Source organism: Syngnathus typhle, linkage group LG19, assembly GCF_033458585.1.
Source record: "Syngnathus typhle isolate RoL2023-S1 ecotype Sweden linkage group LG19, RoL_Styp_1.0, whole genome shotgun sequence".
NCBI classification, from domain to species: Eukaryota; Metazoa; Chordata; class Actinopteri; order Syngnathiformes; family Syngnathidae; genus Syngnathus; species Syngnathus typhle.
Window position 1 is genome coordinate 8,808,752 of NC_083756.1, and position 17,872 is coordinate 8,826,623.

Genomic DNA, 17,872 nt, shown 5'->3' on the forward strand with positions numbered 1-17,872 from the left:
AGTGAGAAAAGAAAACAGCGCCACTATCCGACAAGGAGGACTACACGCAACAACAAGATTGGGCGCTTTCCTATTGGATGGACAGAAATCGATCAGATTGACTGCGTCACGGCGCTATATATTTTGTGAATACACGCAATATGTACATGTATTGATAAACACAACACTCTCAAAGTCGTGTTTGGTGTTAGAGTGAACATCTCACTGCATGACCTTTGCGTGGCCTTTTCGAAAATGGAGAGGAAAGAGAGCAACAAGTGGAAATCCGCCCATATTTTCACTGAAATACCAACCAATTGTGCTTGCCAATTTTTCTAGGAAGTCAATATTAAGCACCCGACAAAACATTTTTCACTCACAGTAACGCCGCTCACTGGTCACTCACGATTCATGGAACGTTTAAGCCTTTATGATGTTGCCATCCGAAATCGTTTCGCAAAGGTTGTTGCCATGGTTACTTGTATCTAGCCACAGTTGTCGGCAGACATTCAGGGACTTCCACTTTCTATTTGATTGTGTCATGTTTTGATTCAATCATTCAAGCTTTTTCAATTCCAAGTCAGCTGTTTCACTTCAACTACAAGTGGCCACCTCACGATCTAAATGAGCAAAGCTGCATCAAAGATTCAAACTTACTTCTATTGAGGGAGCCATTTAATTCTGTTTCTCATCATGGCTACTTTATTCAGCAGGCAGCGCAGCGAGTTAGCACACCTGCCTCACTTCTTGCATATGGGGGTTTTCTCCAGATGCTTCCAGTCTGAAAGCATGCATATTGGGTTCATTGAAGACTCTAAATTGTCCATGAATGTCAATGATTGTTTTCTTTGTGTGCCCTGCAATGCACTAGTGAATGACCCTTCATTTGCATAGCACTTTTCCTCCTATGAAGCACTCGAACGTGCCCCAAATCATCCGGGACGAGCTCCAGCGGGAAAATGTAAGATTAATGTATTGTTGAATTCCATTAACTTTCAGTCAATAAATGCTCATGGGAATGTTGTTATATTGATATGAAGCATGTCTGATGAATGTCCTATACTCCAATGATGGCTCGTCACTTGGCAGAAGGCCCAGGTCAATTGCAGATGAGGTATGAAAGAAATGTTTTAAAGATTATTTTATCCTCCATCCATCCCTTTTTTATTTTGCAGTACATGCAAATATGAATGACTACGTCATCATTAAGATCATTACTGTGGGCTCAATTCCTTTCTCACGCAATGACGTGATTGAATGGCGAGCAATTGAGCTTCTAGTCCACCTTTCAAAGACAGCTATACTGGAAACGTTTGAATGAATGCACCAAATACTACAGGACTTATGATCACGCAAATGCTTGTTAGGCCAAATTAAAGACGGGAAAAGGACTTGGCTGACCCTGGGTTTCAAGGAAAATGCAAATTGAATCAAAATCGCAATATCTTTTAGGAATATTGCAATACAATTTCTTCTTAAAAACATTCAGCCCTGGTGTAGAGTATTACCAATCATGTAGGAATGTAGTATTTAGTCATATTTATGAATATAGGTTAGGATCAGCAACAGGTGGATTTTCTATTCTGAAATGCCATAATGCTAAATTACAACATGATTTGTACTGTGCAAGCTTTTATAGGTCAAATTTATAAACAGAAAAAATGTCAATATCGCAAAAACCTTTTACATCAGTAGATACGTTCTTTACAAAAAACGAGTCTTAGGGCATACGTTTTCCTTTGCAAATGTGCCATTTAAAACAATTCACAACCCCCCAAATGACGGTTTTAAAGTTCAACTGCAAGTCTGCGCTCATCAGAGCACATGCCAATGCTAATGCAAAGACATCAGCTCGCTCACACATCACAGAAAGTCAAGTTGAAGATCACGAATGCTAATGTGGGCCCATCAGCCTTATCACATCCCATCCCATCAGCGCTAAGTGAATCATTACCACGTCAATAGAAGCAAGGCTTGGGGAGAAACAGGCAACTTTGATGGAAACGACCCGCCTCATCGCAATCGTCGGCCTTTTTTTTTTCGCCAATGTGGGCTGCAGGTGAGCTCAGCCGATTGGTCCAAATCCAAAGAGCCACCATCTCCACCTGAAGACGCCTCCTTCAAAAGAGCCCCCATGGAGGTGGCGCCGTTTTCAAATCCAACTTAAGCAGTGGGCCTGACGGAGGTCGTCCCGATTCTCTTCAGACATGGCGGACTGGAAGACGCACATCAACTACAACTACAACGCGTCCTACCATGCCTACGCTTACGGCCTCATGTATCAATCCGGACACGACCAGAACCACCTCCACGTTACGGGCTGGAGCGAAGGGGGGCCATCCGATTTGAGTAACTACACACCTGGGATGACGCAGGTCTACTACGCCGCCGCAGCCGCCACAGCCGCCGCCACAGCCGCCAGGACCCGTGAAGAGTCTCCGCCTCATAGTCCGGAGCAGCGCGTTGCCAACGCCCATTGCCATTACCAGACCTCCGCTCTTGTCTACCTCGACGAGTGTCAAGCTGGTCGCCTGCAGGCGGCTGGAACGCCCCGAGCCCACTACGAGACGCCCCGAGCCCACTACGAGACGCCCCGAGCCCACTACGAGACGCCCCGAGCCCACTACGAGACGCCCCGAGCCGAAGAAAGCAGGAAGGCCGTCAGCGAGTCCACAAGCGACTCTGAGGCTCACGCCTCTCCTGGTACGTGCATTTTCAAAGAATCTGAATTTTCTCACGACTCAAGCTTCCAGGTTGACAGGGTTAAGAGCAAGCAGTCCGGCAGGCTACTTATGTGGGCACCGTGTTTGTGACCCCCTGACCTTTAGGATCCTATGGAAACGATGAAATTGTCTTAGAGGCTGGTAGTCATTTTAAAATTGTCGCTGCATTGCGTAAGAAAAAGCCACGAAAAGACCCAACATTTGTACAGAACCTCTTCCGTACTATATTCAAGGATGGCCATTTGTCAACATTGGCCGTACGGATGGACCAATCATCAGAATCTTCTTCTTCTATTCTTTCTCAGATTCGTGGAGTTTTAGCAGTGGCCGAGAAAGTGGTCTTCCACAGGCACACCCCGGCGCGTGGGTGGAGAAAGATCCTGGCATTGATCCAAACAGCAGGAGCCCTGACGCAGGAGACCATGTTTCAAGCTCCCTTATGGAGGAGCTGCCCTCCTGCAATGACATGGGCAACCACAACGCTCTGACTTTCCCTTCCCTACAAGCGCCCTTAGTGGCCCCAAACAAACTAAGCACTAACGCTGGGACCCCGAAAGGAAAGGTGCGCGTTTCCTTCTCCGAAAGCCAGATGAACGCTCTGGTCCAGCGTTTCAGTGTGCAGAGATACCTCACGCCGGCCGAGATGAAGAACTTGGCTGAACTCACGGGGCTTACCTACAAACAGGTGAACACTTGATGTGAGACTTTGAATTTGACCATTTGAAATAACCCTCTTGAATGTTTCTGCTTTTTGCTTGGAGGTGAAGACCTGGTTTCAAAATCGAAGGATGAAGCTTAGGAGACACCAGAAAGACAACAATTGGGTGTCGGAACGCTACGCCACAACCACCACTAAGAGCCAAGCCGTTCACGGAGGTGTCATTAACCACGCTCCCCTTGTAAGCACATACCGTTTGGTGTCCCAAATATCTTCTCTGGAGTTTTCTTGTTTCCCCATGAGAAAAAGACAGCATCTTGCGTCCATTAGGAAGGTCTCACCATAGTTTGGTCAAGGCCTTAACACCACGAGAAAATGGAACTTGCATCTGATGACCACCTGTCTTGTCTTTTCAGTATCAAGCAGAAAGCCAAAGACCACCACTTAAGGAGCACTACAACCACACCATGATGGAGGCAGCCTTCAAGAAAACATCTCCACCCAACCTGGGCTTCTATCTTACTAGGATGGGGAATAGCGCCGCAGCTGCTCCTTATTCCACATGGTCGGCCGGCGCACCTCAAGCTGCCATGGCCACTAGGTCACAGGCGGTTGGCTGGTCCGTGCCTCCAAGCATTAACCAGTATGACTACTACCCGGGTGCGTTCCACTCGAGCCAGCCAGACACCAGCTCGGATGGCAAAGATGCAGAGTCCGTCACCGGCCAGAACGCACAAAATCTAGTCGTTGGACATGACATGGGCCAGTAGGGGGCTTCTGTTGTGTGTGTGTGAGCATTCTTCTTTGCAGAGGTCCCAAAGTCATTTTTTTCTTCTTCATCATGTTGGTGTATATAGTTGAGCAAAACTATTTTTGCCTTTTTTAACACCTGGTTTTATTTTTATATACAAGTTTGATGGTGTGCTCGATGTACACATCAACACCTGCACACATTCGGCTTTTTTTGGAAATGTTTGAAGATAAAGGACTGATTTCAATCTGCCCAGAATTTCCCCTATGAATAAATACATTTGTATGGAGACCAACCAATGTCTTTGTGTCGAAATTTAGTTAAGGAACACCTTGATTTGCAAAATACAATTCCCAGTAAGCTATTGGTCTATGAGTGTTTTATTAAAAAGAGAGGGGGAAAAAAACGGAACAAATCACACACCTTGATTGGCAAAATACAATTCCCAGTATGCTATTGGTCGATTAGTGTTTAATCCAAAAGAGAGAGCACAAATCATACTTGATGGTGGGTGGCCACAATGTCAATATTGCTCTTCTCACTGATATGATGCGACCCATTTTCCCTAAATGGCACCAAAATGTCATTGGCGGCAGGGTTAATGAAAAACACCACCTTCAAATAGTTCAGGCAAAGAAGACTGTTTCAAATTACCGTAAAATGACTTCCGAGTTGGTTTTTTTCAGGGGGAATTGTACCGACATCATTTTTGAATACAGTTGGGCTCGATTTATTTGTGGATGGTGACAAGTGTTAAGAAAAGAAAGCGGCAGAAACATCTGAGTCCTGATCATACTCAATTTTGTTTATCCACTCACCCCACATGCACCCTTCATCTGACAATCCACGATTATGATCAGGATATATTGCCCCCCCCCCCATGTCGGTCGGGTGTGTGCATGAGCATGAATAGGAGACCAAAGCCAGGTGTTGTGTGTGATCACCTTTCCAAAGCCTAGTCCATCTTAAGACTGCGGTAGATGTAGCGAATAAAAGTCAGCGAGGCCCAGAAGGACACGCTGCCCAGCATGAGTGAGAAGACCAGCGCTGTGAGCAGAGAGTAGCCAAAAAACTCCATGCTCTGCACAAGGCCACTCATGGAAGACCTGTTCTTGTAGTAGAACACAGAGTAAACAAAAATGAAGAGGCCGGTGGAGCCCGTGCTTAGCACGCTCCGCCACCACCAGCGGTAGTCTTCGCCCGACAGCAGGAAGTAGGTGAGGGCCACCGAGATGCAGGCGCCGACAGAGAGGAGGATGGCAAAGACGCACAGCAGAACGCCGTAGAGCGTGTAGGGTTCCCTGCCCCACACTGTGGCGAAGATGTAGTACAGCTCCACTGAGATGGCACTGTGAGGGATGGAAAGCACAAACTCAACTGCTATTTGGGACAGAAAAAGAAATCACGAGGGAGGGAGGATTTGGGCCATGCTGCACGACTCGTTTGAGGAGAACCATCAAGACCGTCTCACCTGAATGGCAAAAAGCCGCCAATGGCCATGTGCACGGCAGCGTGCTTGTACCAGGGCTGCTGCGGGATCTGCCGGGCGATGTTGCGAGTGCGGCAGGGGGCTTGGAAGCTCCCCGCTCGGTTCTTGCCCACGATGCCGCCGATCACGGTGAGCGGGAAGCCCACCAACACCCAGGCGCCCAGCAGGAGCAGCACGGTGCTGGCCGGCAAGGCTTGCGTCGAGCCGCTCCACCAGTGGACCGAGTTGACCACGCTCCACGTTAGGAACAGAGGAGCTGTGGGAATCAATTGCTTCATTATTATCTCAAGGGTGAGATGCAAGCCAGCCGAAAACCAAAACCAGACTCACCGGAAAAGAGGCTGGAGGTCAAGATGATGTTCCACACCCAACGCTTGCCGTTGATCTGCGTGTAAAAGCTGCAGGAGATGTAGCCCGACACACAGCTGGTCAGAGCATACAAAACGATGGCCGCAGAGTTAATGGCACCGTGGTGATGGACGTTGAACATTCCCAAGAGCGCCATGACGATGATTCCTACAAAACAGTGGAACCGGCCGGATCAGAAGGGATATTGCCATGTTAAGAATTTGAGAAGGAAGGAAGGAAGGAAGGAAGGAAGGAAAAAGCACCTGTGGCCAGGGTAAGGAACTGGGCCCCCACGCCTAGCACGGCACACAGCAGGCTTTTGTAAGGTGGGAAGCGAAAGACGTCAGTGTGGATGATCTTCCAACCGTTGTCTCCTTGGTCCAGGTCATCGCAAGCCGCGTCCTCCTCCACATTGTACCTGCAGAAGAAGGCAGGACGCTACTTCTCCCTCCGACAACAAATGGGCGGGTTCTTTGAACAGACCTGGCAAAGTCATTCTTAAGGACCCGCATGAGAATAATGATGACAAAGCCCAGCAGTAGCACCACCAGCACCAGCGAGTTGATGATGGACAGCCAGTGGATCTCCAATGTTTTGGGGAAGAAAGAATAGTCCCGAAGGCGCTCCGCTCGACGAGCGTGAGGCAGGGGGGACTCGAACCAGCGCACGCTGTACGTGTGCGAGATGGTCAGACTTCCTCCGCCGACCCCGACGCCACCCACGGCTGCTCCGGCACCGTCCTCCAAGGGGACAGGTTTGACATCCTTCACAGAGACGTTGGCAAAGATCACCGAGTTGCCGTTGTACTCAATGTTGAAGTCCAGGTGAGTCCACAGGCCCACCTGTTGGTGGCAAGAGGAGCAGAAAGTCAAAGAAAGAAAGTAGGAATAGAAACGACATGGTTGGACTCGGCTTCTCCACATTGAGAGGTGAAAACAATTACTTTGTGGCTGTGAGGCAGGAAGCCACTCTCCTCGATGTAGCCCACAAAACCCCAAAGTGGAACGTCATCCAGGACAAATTCAAAGTAGTATAGCTCCTCGATGGCCTCGCGGAGCTGGTCCACCTGAAACATGGTTCAAAAACACATCTTGCGAGTCCTACATGTCAAAATATCATTTGTGATCGATCGATCGATCTTAATTCAATGAAGAAGAGGAAAAATCAAGACTTTGATCAGAGGACACAGGATTAAGATTCGAAAGCTAAATCAAGACAACTCTTCAGTTTGTCCAGCAGTGTCTTCTATTCAAAACTCTAGAGCCATTCTTTTTTTTTTTTACCTGTTTCTCTGAAAGTGTGAGCTGGCAAAGAGTTTTCTTCTCAACATTTTCTCGAAAGCGAATTTGATACATTGATTCTGCCATTCTGTCACCATCCAGCACTTCTCCCAAACTAAGAGACTTGTGATGCACCTGCACAACAAGGATGAATGAAGATGGAACATAACTTGATTGTAAAATTCCATCCATCTATTTCCACGCACAATATCAACCTGCTGAGTGACATCCGACTGACCTTCTCCGGCCGGCAAACAGGCAAGGTGTAGAAGTGATACGTCTCCTGAGGGTTATGGTAAGGACCCACTTTGTTGACGTACAAGGTGACAATGTCCCCCTGCTTGTAGCCGAGTGCCCCGGCTGACAGGAAGCACAGGAGCAAGACGTAAGGCTGGATCATTGTCTTCGGCTGGCCGCCTGACGGGTGTCCTCTTCCACAGCGCATAACTCCTGGTGCAGAAAAAGAAGAAGAAAAAAGGTCTCCATCAATTTCCAACACCTCGTTTAACATCATTTCCGTGGTTCACTTGGGATTTGTGTGTTCTGGCATTTGTGTAAAGTGCCCTGAGAGAACTTGTGTTTTGATTTGCTTCCATTGACACTATCTTTCATTTGGAACGAAATGAAAAGGTCGCAAATGAGATGAGCACTTCCGGATTGCTTTGCCGTTGTCAACATTGTTGGGAGCAATTAGCAACAGTGCTCCAACCAACCTGTTTTCCCGTCGGAATCTTCCAAGTCCCCACGTCTACGCCGGAGCTCGTGGATACACTTGAAAAAGAAACATTCGGAAGAATTCTCGGCGAATAACGCTCAAGCTTTAAACAGGCGGACGAGCCATTGATGCCAAAGTCGACGCAGGAAAAGTCAAGCACGAAAGCTGAGGTCGGTCGGTCGGATTCCACGTCACCTCAGCAAAAAACAAAAATAAGGAAAGCTCGCTTCACTTTTCCGGAGTGGGCGGGGAGGGAAGGAAAAAAAAAAAAACGTCTACCATGTACTTGTCTCGCTTGTGAGCAAATTCAAATATTCCCCGTGGACATTTTGAAAGGACTTTTATGAACTATCTATTAGGATTATACGCTAGTAAATGTGTCCATTTCATATGAAAGTGAACCGTCAACCGTTTGCCGGATTTCCTTGGCGCCTAACTGGCCAATCAAATCCATTCTTGCTATAGCAAGTCATAATAGATGCGTATGAACGCATCGATGGAAAACTCTTTGCTGTGTTGACTAGTGTTCCGCTCGATAGATCGATTAGTTGTGCCTGCTAGTTTATTTCCCGCGAAATTAACGCACGTCTACTATATCGCGACACTTGCAGGAGAACTTGTAAGTATTTGATGAAGCTATTTGGAGCTAAATGAACGTCCATTCAATCTTTTGGAGTTTTGTTTACTTCTCAGTTTTGCTGAATAAAACTCGTTTCGGGCTAAGGGGAGGGGGGATGCTCCTAACTCTTCCTAAACCGTACCGTTGAAGGCATCAGTTAATGGTGGTGCTCTGTGTTTGACTCTTCTCCTCCATCAGCATGCATTTAACATGCGTTTTGCTCACATGACACTACATGAGCAATCAGCATAATAGTTTGGAATGCTTTTCTTTTCAGAGCTTCTGCATCTTCATTCGAGCTCCGCACGACCACAATGGGTATACATGGACTTGCCAAGCTCATTGCTGACCTGGCTCCGAGTGCCATAAGAGAGCAAGACATCAAGAACTACTTTGGTAAGGGATGATTAGGACAAGACCTCCAATGTGGTTATGATGGTTAAACAAAACTGTAACCCCCCCCTCCGTCTGTCCAGGCCGAAAAATTGCCATAGATGCCTCCATGTGCATCTACCAGTTCCTGATTGCTGTGCGACAGGATGGCAACGTACTGCAGAATGAGGATGGGGAGACAACTAGGTACAACTCCTCCTAACATAAGACCAAAACAAAGCCTATTGATTAGTCAATGTCATCGTAAGTAACAGTCAGACTTGTCTCCGCTGCTTTTAACGACTCCTCTCATTTCCAGCCACCTGATGGGAATGTTCTACAGGACCATCCGCATGTTGGAACATGGCATTAAGCCCGTTTACGTGTTTGACGGCAAGCCCCCGCAGCTCAAGTCCGGAGAGGTTGGTTTGAAGCGATGCTGTCGTTGTTCAATATATCTCCCCTTTGTTTAGAACACGTGGATGGATCTCAGTCTAACCGTGCTCCTCTGTTTCACTATAGCTGGAAAAGAGAGTGGAGAGAAGAGCAGAAGCTGAGAAAATGCTTGCACAAGCTCAGGAACTTGGTACAGTATTCCATAGACTTTTTTCCAAAATGTTTCGTATCATTTATCTTACAATTGTACAGATTGTTGTTAAGCGAAATCTTCTTCCCCCCCCAACTTAGGGGAACAAGAAAACATCGACAAACTGACAAAGCGCCTGGTCAAAGTCACCAAGCAGCACAATGACGAGTGTAAGAAGCTGCTGTCTCTGATGGGAGTTCCTTACATTGAGGTTAATATGACTTTTGACAATTGTTCCTTTTCCAAGACTGCTAAGGTGTCCACAGTTGCGACCTGAAGGTCTGAAGATGAAAAAGGGAGCTTGTTTGTGTCCGCCGTCGGCTCACACACAGCTTGAACGGTGTTTGCAGGCGCCGTGTGAGGCTGAGGCCAGCTGTGCCGCTCTGGTCAAAGCAGGGAAGGTCTTTGCCACAGCAACGGAAGATATGGACGGCTTGACGTTCGGAACCAACGTCCTGCTAAGGCACCTCACAGCCAGCGAAGCAAAGTAAAATCCAATTGAGGATTTGGACAATTGCGACTCCCCTTGGACATGCTGAATACGTATATATCCCATCGATTTTCTTTTTTAGGAAGCTTCCAGTCCAAGAGTTCTACTTCAGTCGCATTCTTCAGGACATCAACTTGACCACTGAACAGGTCCAAATAAGGCCTGTGCAAAAGGCGACGTTTTCACAAACATTGGCTGAAAGTGATCCTGAACAGAAATCAATGAATGTATATATTAAAAGATTTGATCAATTGCCTTTCCCACCAGTTCATAGACTTGTGCATTCTGCTGGGATGCGACTACTGCGGCACCATCAAGGGGATCGGTCCCAAGCGAGCCATCGACCTGATCAAGCAGCACGGCAGCATCGAGGAGATCCTCAAAAACATTGACTCAAATGTAAGGTTGATGACCTTCCGAAAGGCTCTGTCTGGCTTGTTGAACTCATTGGTTTTGCTTACGAGTAGAAGCACCCGGCTCCAGAGGACTGGTTATACAAGGAGGCCAGAGAGCTCTTTCTCAAACCCCAAGTGGTGGATTGTTCCCAAGTGGAGCTGAAGTGGAGCGAGCCGGACGAGGACGGCCTCCTGCATTTCATGTGTGAAGAAAAACAGTTCAGGTAAAATACAAGCAGGCGTGGCGTGGCGTGCCGTGCCGTGGCGTGCCGTGGCGTGGCGGCCAAGTGTCCATTGCTCACCTTTCCAATTGAATTGTGTGTAGCGAGGACAGGATCCGCAACGGCTGTAAGAAGATGGTAAAGAGTCGCCAGGGGAGCACACAGGGACGACTGGACTCCTTCTTCTCCGTCACTGGCTCGCTCTCGTCCAAACGGAAGGTACTGTACTCGAGTCATGGAGGAGAAAGGAACCTTCTAACAATGTGATTGTTTTGTGAAATATAATAAACGGAAGAAATGTGGAGCTGTGTTTTGCTCTGTGTAGTCTTTCTGACTGACTGAACTTTTATTTCCCTCATAGGAGCCCGAAGTCAAAGGCTCTGCTAAGAAGAAGATGAAGACTGGAGCCACACCAGGAAAATTCAAAAAAGGAAAATGAAAGCCTCCCAAAAAGTCCAAAAGTACAATTCAATATTGGACCTCACCTCTTTCAAATGTGTTTAAAGGCTGTTGTGCATGATTTGATGGAATAAAGTGTAACATTTGTTGGAGATCATAACAATAAAAACTCATTTAAACACTTTATTGTTTGAAATCTTTTGTTGCAGTTTTTTGCAACAATGACACAGGCACTTTGAGATCTACCATTGCACTGTACAAGAACCAAAAAAACATTGCATATTGCTATTTAAAATTCCTAGAAAAGAAGATCACAGTTGCAGTCATTGGTCCGTATTACAATTCACGTCACCTGGAATTATACAAATCAAACCATTTACACAATTGAATGTGTTGTGATTCAGAGTTTGACTTGGAAGAGGTTTGTTTTTTGTTTTCTAAGAGCTGCTTCAAAACATCTTTACGGGTTAGGCCCAAAGTCACTCTGCTCAAAATAAGCAGGATGGGAAATGGGTTCAGGTCTTTGGGGTTTCAGCCTGTAAACATTAGCATGTCCTACTGAAGGAAGCAATATAGCCTTCATCTCAGCACCAACAGTAGAATCAATATCAAGTACACAAGAGAGGTATTTGCATTGTTTAATTATTAGCTTTTCCTGTCCTATGGCCCTGAAGTTATTTCCCTCCCTCGGAAGAGGAGGTGGCTGGTCTGAGCATTTGCTTGGCTCTTCACACACACGCAAGGAAATGGCGCCTCTATTCACCGAGCCAACAGGTCACACTCACAAACATCATTAGGTACACCTGCACAAATCAAATGGTGTCATCTAGCAATGATATATTGGTATGACATAAGAAGTAAGCATGATCATTTACGATGGCAGGTGTACCTAAAATGCTGTGTCAGTCTTAGAAGCAAAAAAGAAGAAGAAAAAAAAAAAAAAAAGAGAAAGTGTGCCAATTTAGCCAGTGGCTGTGATTGCACCCTTACTTACTGCAAGCGTTATTGGGCATGAACCCTGTCCTCCAGAGCCTTGAGCTCAGCCTCCACCTGAGCAGGCAGGTCAGCACCCACCTGCTGGCTGAAGTACGCTCTCAGCTCCTTGGTCTCGTTCTGCCAGAAGTGCTTGGGCACGTGGAAAAGGGCTCCCATATCGACGTCGGCGCCCAAGCCCCGGGTGTCGACGGCGCCGTCCTCCGGCAACCAACCGATGGCGCTCTTCTTGGCGCCCTCGTCGTGGCGCTCGCGACCGCAGCGCTTGAAGATCCACTCCAGCACGCGGGAATTTTCGCCGAAGCCCGGCCAGAGGAACGCGCCGCTGGCGGGGTCCTTGCGGAACCAGTTGACGTGGAAGATCTTGGGCAGGTGAGTCGGGGCTTTTCGTGTCTCCATGCTCAGCCAGTGAGCCAGGTAGTCCCCGAAGTTGTAGCCGAAGAATGGCCGCATGGCAAAGGGGTCGTGCATGATCACCTTTCCTGGAGGGAACAGTGGACAGACAGCTTGTACAATAAACCATTTACTTTTTAGGAGTCATTTGATCAAATATGATGAGGATCAACATGTATTGTGTGGTCACACAATTTGGTGCGTTTCACATGGCAACATTTGCAAACTCCGATGACATGAGCATTGTGTACCTTGATGCTCAGCAGCTGCTGTGGCCTCAGACCTCATGGCAGCCCCAACAAACACGCCGTGTTGCCAGTTGAAAGTCTCGTAAACCAGAGGAACTCCTGATCATATTTGAAGGAGGGAAATCACTTGATTTTCAACATACCGTAATTTTCGGACTATAAGTCGCACCGGAGTATAAGTCGCACCAGCTATAAAATGCCCAAAAATGTGAAAAGAAAACATATATATGTATATAAGTCGCTCCTGAGTATAAGTCGCCCCCCCCACCCAAACTATGAAAAAAAAACGCGACTTATAGTCCGAAAATTACCCTACATAAAACAACAGCGGCGGCATCCAAAAAGAACCACTCAAAGTCCGAGTGTCCCAACGATGCCAGCAAAGAGCAGCAGCACCCACCTTGCGGCCTCCGACCGCCGAAGATGATGGCATCGATAGGAACGCCCTCTTCGCTCTCCCATTGAGGGTCAATGATGGGGCACTGAGCTGCCGGCGCACAGAAGCGGGAATTGGGATGGGCGCAAGGTGTGCCGCTTCCTGTTTACCGCAAAAACATGATCATCAACCTTTTCTTTTGATTTTGAAAACAGGTAAGGTCACAAATCAAGGTAAAAGGCAACTTTTCTTTTGAGTCGGTAAGAAAAACACTCAAAGCCCGGTAGAACAGCATTCCATCACCTAAGTGGAATCATGTTTCATGCACGCTCTTTCAACATGCACATTGACCTCAGCAAATATGTCATCTGCGTCATTCTGTCCAGTACGCAACGTGTGTGCGCTTCATTATCTTCTTTACAAACATTTGACTTGTGCGAGCAGCACACACACACAGGTCAGAGTTGAGGAGAAAAAAAAAAAGATATTCCTCAACACATAAAAAGTTGTCATGCGATTCCAAAATGGGATCAAACTTTGGAGTACATCTCTCGTGTTGCACAGTGAGCAGTGAGATACCTTGCTTCCAGGTTTTCCCGTGCCAATCGGTCAGCGCGACACCAGCCGCGGGGGGGTCCAGACCCTCCCACCATACGCCTCCGTCGCTGGTCTCGCCAACGTTGGTAAACATGGTGTTTTTGGCGATGGTGCTCATCGCGTAAGGGTTGGTCTTATCGGAGGTTCCCGGAGCCACGCCGAAAAAGCCGTTCTCGGGGTTGATGGCTCTCAGCTTTCCTGCGCAATGGAAAGCAGGTGAGACCATCAAGTGACATGGAGCGGACTCTCCGCTCACCTTGGGCGTCGAACTTCATCCAGGCGATGTCGTCGCCCACGCATTCCACCTTCCAGCCTGCCAATGAGGGTTTCATCATGGCCAAGTTGGTTTTCCCGCAGGCGCTTGGGAACGCCGCTGCCACGTAACGCTTCACTCCTTGAGGATTGGTGATGCCCAGGATCTCAAAATGGACAAAACATGTGGATTTGCAAAATGGGGTATTTGTTTTATCAACATTTCATATTTTGATGAGAAAAGTCAATCACAATGATTAGTGATTGCCAATCTGCCCTTGGGTTTGGAACTGGTGGAATTTGACTAGATCAAGAGAGAACCTCCAGCCTTGCATTCTCACCAGCATGTGCTCTGCCAACCATCCTTCATCCTTGGCGATTCGTGAGGCGATACGGAGGGCAAAGCACTTCTTCCCCAGGAGGGAGTTTCCTCCGTAGCCGCTGCCATAAGACAAAATCTGTCGGCTGTCTGGCAGATGAGAGATCAGCACCTTGTCTGGGTTGCAGGGCCAGGCGTTGACCAGTGGAGCTGAAGATGGACAAGAAAATCCACAGCCAGGTAAGAAAACAACCATTGTGTCATGTAACGCCTCCCTGCCTACCTGTTAGCGGAAGAGGCCGCCCTAAAGAGTGCTGACAACGGACAAAGTCCACACCCTCGGCCAGCTTATTCAGAACAGGCGTGCCCATGCGGGTCATGATGCCCATACTGGCCACCACGTACGGCGAGTCGGTCACCTTAATCAAGAAAAAAAACCTCTCTTTTTACATCCAAGTATATACAATATGTATTGTTGCTCATGTAATACCTGGACACCATATTTTGCAAGACTGGAACCCACTGGACCCATACTGAAAGGAATAACGTACATGGTGCGACCTGGAGAGCACAAAAACAAAACAGGCCAGCTTTGTTGATTTGAATTTATATAAAAAATAAATAAAATAAAAAAGGATCTCAAGCATTCTCACCACAAACCGTGCTGCCTCCTTGCATAAATGAATCAATAAAATGATGAGTCACATTATTTACACATGATATACTGCCATGCTTACATCATGGACGAGCTGTACTAGGAGCTAAAAATTGACCAGAAACAATTCAAAAAAAAGAATCCATGGCATGCACAGTGTACATTGTTAAATGAGCAATGGTGAGTACAACAACCAAAAATTCTACTCAAGTATTGTTACGTTCAAATAGTACGACTCAAGTAAAAAACTTTTTTTTTCCCAAATTACCTGAGTAAGAGTCAATAAATGACTGTTCAGCAAAAAAAAAAAAAAAAAAACACAGGTAGTCAGTAAGTTTATTTGGAATTTGCCTAAACCTGCCTACGGCGAGGAACAAAGAACTTCAAACAGGTTTGAGTGGGTGGGACTCAACTAATATTCACATATTGTATTGGAGACTTATCTGTCATTTTTGGAATCATTTGTTGGTCTTACAAAAAAAAAAAAAACATTTTTAATATTTTAATACACGGATTTTCATTATTCACCGGCCGGTTGGCGGGGTTCCGCTATCTCATTTTTAGTTCAATCTATTTTGTAATGTTCACTAGTAGATGGCAGACACACCTTAGTCTTCACTGGCCTGCATTCCCAGACAAATGTTTTTTTGCAGCTTTGGAAGTTCAAAACTTGAGTTTTCCAACATACCTGCCATGCATCCTGGGAAACGCTCCTGTCTCGCTCTCTGCCAGTCCGATTGGCTCATCCAGCTGCCCAGTTGGCTCTTGGCTCCTCCAGCAGGGATGGGGATGGTGTCTCGCTGGCTCTTGGTCACAATCACCGTCTTGCTCTCCACCCGAGCCACGTCTTTTGGGTCCGTGCGTGCCAGCCAGCTGTCACAAACAGCGCACGTGTCACTTTAAAGCCAAACCAACACTGGGAATGGAATCCATTTACCAGTTGTCATATTTGGGGAGTCTCTTGACCATGCCTTCTTTTTCCAGGCCTGCCAAGATGTGAGCCGTCTCATCCGGCGTGCCCGTCACCACATGCACCCCGCTGGGCTTGCACTCGTCCGCCGCGCTCCTCACAAAGTCGGCCACCTCAGGAGGCAGCGAAGGGATGGAGGCCAGGGAGCGAAGTCCCAGACCGCCACCGACGGCCCCTTTTCTGCACCAGGCATGACGGCAATTTTAGGAGAGGGGAAAGTGACAGTGGAAATGACGTGATATCTCCTTTAAGTATAGGAAACGTCAACAATCAGGAAACGGATGAGCTGTTGTTAAAATGAATGCTAATTTGATTAGCGACATTTTCTAAGAGGACAAAGGTCACGGGTCACCGCAGAAAATCACTCACATGATTTCTTTGGCATGGTTGAAGATGCCCTTCCATTCGAATGACTTCAAGATGAAGATGCCGGGACGCTTTTTGCACGAGCCATCTCAATGTACATTAAATATGCTTCGTAAGTTTTTAGAATGACACAGCTGGAATGGATCAAATACTCTCAAGAACTCTACATATGTTTGACTTTTTTTATTATTATCTCGATTCGACTTTTTAAAGCAAATCAAGCCTTCAGGTCTCTTTTGCGAGAGTGAAATGGCAAGAAGTGTCAAGCAAGCAAAATCAGGTCAAATACAAGCCGAGAGGAAAAATGAAATCCAATTCCAATCAAGTGCGCTTACCTTCGTATAAGTCTCAGGAATAGGCAAGACATCTTGGGTGCGGAAAAAAAAAACGTTCGACTTCGTAAGTTAGCGTCAAAAAAGGCGAGCTCGAAGGGCAGCGGCTGGTCAGACGCGGCTGATATCTACCTGGACCCGGACTCGGACTCGGAGGGGACCTTGCACTTTGCTCAGCGTGCACATGCATTCACACGGACACACGGATTGATGTCAGCAGCAGCAGCACCCAAAGCTCGTGGCTGAGTAGACCGAAAAGTCTTTCCTCCCCTTTTGTCAAAGTTGGCTGGAGCGTTCGAAAAAGCCGAGAAGCACCGCCGGCCGCCGGTGTGCTCTTTTCCAAAATGAATGACAGACAAGAAGTCTACTCCCAGGCAGGTCGTGTCCTCTCATTGGCCTGTTCTCTTTTCTTTTCTCTCCCCCAACCCCCTTCACGATCTGTCCATCCGCTCAAGTCAAATCCACGGCTGGCTGACGCAAGTTTCCACAGTTCCTACGCCAGAACGACCACGGACGTGAGGCGAACATTGTGCAAAAAAAAAAAAAAGAGAGAGACTGCGAAGCAGGATCTTCAACCCGGAAGTAGATGTTCAACAGAAACAAAACATCTGGAAGCAGCCACACAATGGTTTTCAAACCTGTTGCACTTCTGCTTATGTGCAACAAGTTGATTGTTGTTTTTGCACATGCTCCATCCAAGAAGCTTAACAATTGAAAACAATCATTGCTGAGGCTGAAACCATCGCCACGAGCATTTTGTAAGTCACAGTCCAATCAAAGAATCAACAACCAATGGAGCTCTCATGTCAGTGTAAACAAGTACAGCCTTTGCCCTTTGGCTCCGACCAAAAAGCACACTTTTAATGAGTGACTTATGATGTGCCACTTCTGCCCCCCAAACATATCATTTTAAATGTAGTTGATGTTGTCCTTCACAAAAAAAAAGCAACGTTGTGGTTGACCTTGCCTACATAGTAGAGTAGCACTATATGAACTCTTTGTACAGTATCATTATATACAAGACTCGGCCGGACGGGCAGATGGACAGATGAATGAATCTGAAAATATATAACGTGCAACTGGAAAAGATAAGACGTCCAATCTTGAAAAATAAATAGAAATGAAAACCGAAAAGAAATAGTTGATTCAAAAAACTTACCAAAGCCTAGCAAAACTATTTGACACTGGAATAAAACTTTTCATACAACTATTTGTGTTTTGAACACATTGTTTTGTTTTTCAAGATTCAAGCTTAACACGTTTCTTTTCAGTTCCAAGCTTTTTCAAGTAGGGCTTTTGTTTTTTCAAGTGCAAGACCTTTGACCCCAATCTACTACCTCATCTTT

General features: G+C 46.8%; 4 protein-coding genes across 6 annotated transcripts; 2 read left to right on the plus strand and 2 right to left on the minus strand.

The window, feature by feature from the left end:
- The first annotated feature begins 1,960 nt into the window (after nucleotides 1–1,960).
- Nucleotides 1,961–4,704, plus strand: nanog (nanog homeobox). The gene is made up of 4 exons (XM_061265289.1): nucleotides 1,961–2,682; nucleotides 3,008–3,387; nucleotides 3,464–3,601; nucleotides 3,777–4,704. The coding sequence occupies exons 1-4, from the start codon at nucleotides 2,187–2,189 to the stop codon at nucleotides 4,128–4,130; spliced, it is 1,368 nt and encodes a 455-aa protein (XP_061121273.1). The 5' UTR covers nucleotides 1,961–2,186; the 3' UTR covers nucleotides 4,131–4,704.
- On the minus strand, nucleotides 4,474–8,083 carry tm9sf1 (transmembrane 9 superfamily member 1). Its single transcript, XM_061265286.1, has 9 exons — nucleotides 7,942–8,083; nucleotides 7,467–7,678; nucleotides 7,232–7,363; nucleotides 6,892–7,014; nucleotides 6,432–6,790; nucleotides 6,212–6,366; nucleotides 5,931–6,116; nucleotides 5,583–5,856; nucleotides 4,474–5,460 (listed from the first exon to the last, which is right to left on the minus strand). The coding sequence occupies exons 2-9, from the start codon at nucleotides 7,671–7,673 to the stop codon at nucleotides 5,067–5,069; spliced, it is 1,830 nt and encodes a 609-aa protein (XP_061121270.1). The 5' UTR covers nucleotides 7,674–7,678; nucleotides 7,942–8,083; the 3' UTR covers nucleotides 4,474–5,066.
- fen1 (flap structure-specific endonuclease 1) lies at nucleotides 7,972–11,209 on the plus strand. Of its 3 annotated transcripts, none has more exons than XM_061265296.1 (12): nucleotides 7,972–8,113; nucleotides 8,840–8,958; nucleotides 9,039–9,141; nucleotides 9,254–9,356; nucleotides 9,457–9,520; nucleotides 9,622–9,731; nucleotides 9,871–10,007; nucleotides 10,093–10,159; nucleotides 10,278–10,409; nucleotides 10,478–10,629; nucleotides 10,731–10,845; nucleotides 10,988–11,209. In XM_061265296.1, exons 2-12 carry the CDS (start codon nucleotides 8,877–8,879, stop codon nucleotides 11,063–11,065), a joined length of 1,143 nt encoding a protein of 380 aa, XP_061121280.1. In that variant the 5' UTR covers nucleotides 7,972–8,113; nucleotides 8,840–8,876; the 3' UTR covers nucleotides 11,066–11,209. The 3 variants fall into 3 exon arrangements, with proteins under 3 accessions (XP_061121280.1, XP_061121278.1, XP_061121281.1); XM_061265294.1 differs by lacking the exon at nucleotides 7,972–8,113 and adding an exon at nucleotides 8,415–8,562; XM_061265297.1 differs by lacking the exon at nucleotides 7,972–8,113 and adding an exon at nucleotides 8,569–8,725.
- Nucleotides 11,195–17,206, minus strand: pck2 (phosphoenolpyruvate carboxykinase 2 (mitochondrial)). The gene is made up of 12 exons (XM_061265285.1): nucleotides 16,659–17,206; nucleotides 16,530–16,561; nucleotides 15,796–16,008; nucleotides 15,547–15,731; nucleotides 14,694–14,764; nucleotides 14,487–14,622; nucleotides 14,226–14,413; nucleotides 13,889–14,051; nucleotides 13,615–13,830; nucleotides 13,060–13,197; nucleotides 12,663–12,758; nucleotides 11,195–12,500 (listed from the first exon to the last, which is right to left on the minus strand). The coding sequence occupies exons 1-12, from the start codon at nucleotides 16,710–16,712 to the stop codon at nucleotides 12,028–12,030; spliced, it is 1,965 nt and encodes a 654-aa protein (XP_061121269.1). The 5' UTR covers nucleotides 16,713–17,206; the 3' UTR covers nucleotides 11,195–12,027.
- Between the last annotated feature and the right edge of the window lie 666 nt (nucleotides 17,207–17,872).

Coding starts and splice junctions, on each gene's coding strand:
- tm9sf1 (XM_061265286.1), bottom strand. CDS start 7,673: ATGCGCTGTGGAAGAGGACACCCGTCAGGCGGCCAGCCGAAGACAATG. Junction 6,791..6,891: donor TCCTGCCTCACAGCCACAAA/GTAATTGTTTTC, acceptor TGCCACCAACAG/GTGGGCCTGTGGACTCACCT. Junction 6,117..6,211: donor GTTCCTTACCCTGGCCACAG/GTGCTTTTTCCT, acceptor ACTGTTTTGTAG/GAATCATCGTCATGGCGCTC.
- pck2 (XM_061265285.1), bottom strand. CDS start 16,712: ATGTGCACGCTGAGCAAAGTGCAAGGTCCCCTCCGAGTCCGAGTCCGG. Junction 16,009..16,529: donor TTCCTGAGACTTATACGAAG/GTAAGCGCACTT, acceptor TGCCTGGTGCAG/AAAAGGGGCCGTCGGTGGCG. Junction 13,831..13,888: donor GATGAAGTTCGACGCCCAAG/GTGAGCGGAGAG, acceptor TCCATTGCGCAG/GAAAGCTGAGAGCCATCAAC.
- fen1 (XM_061265296.1), top strand. CDS start 8,877: ATGGGTATACATGGACTTGCCAAGCTCATTGCTGACCTGGCTCCGAGT. Junction 9,357..9,456: donor CGCAGCTCAAGTCCGGAGAG/GTTGGTTTGAAG, acceptor GTTTCACTATAG/CTGGAAAAGAGAGTGGAGAG. Junction 10,160..10,277: donor TCAACTTGACCACTGAACAG/GTCCAAATAAGG, acceptor CTTTCCCACCAG/TTCATAGACTTGTGCATTCT.
- nanog (XM_061265289.1), top strand. CDS start 2,187: ATGGCGGACTGGAAGACGCACATCAACTACAACTACAACGCGTCCTAC. Junction 2,683..3,007: donor TGAGGCTCACGCCTCTCCTG/GTACGTGCATTT, acceptor ATTCTTTCTCAG/ATTCGTGGAGTTTTAGCAGT. Junction 3,602..3,776: donor TCATTAACCACGCTCCCCTT/GTAAGCACATAC, acceptor TTGTCTTTTCAG/TATCAAGCAGAAAGCCAAAG.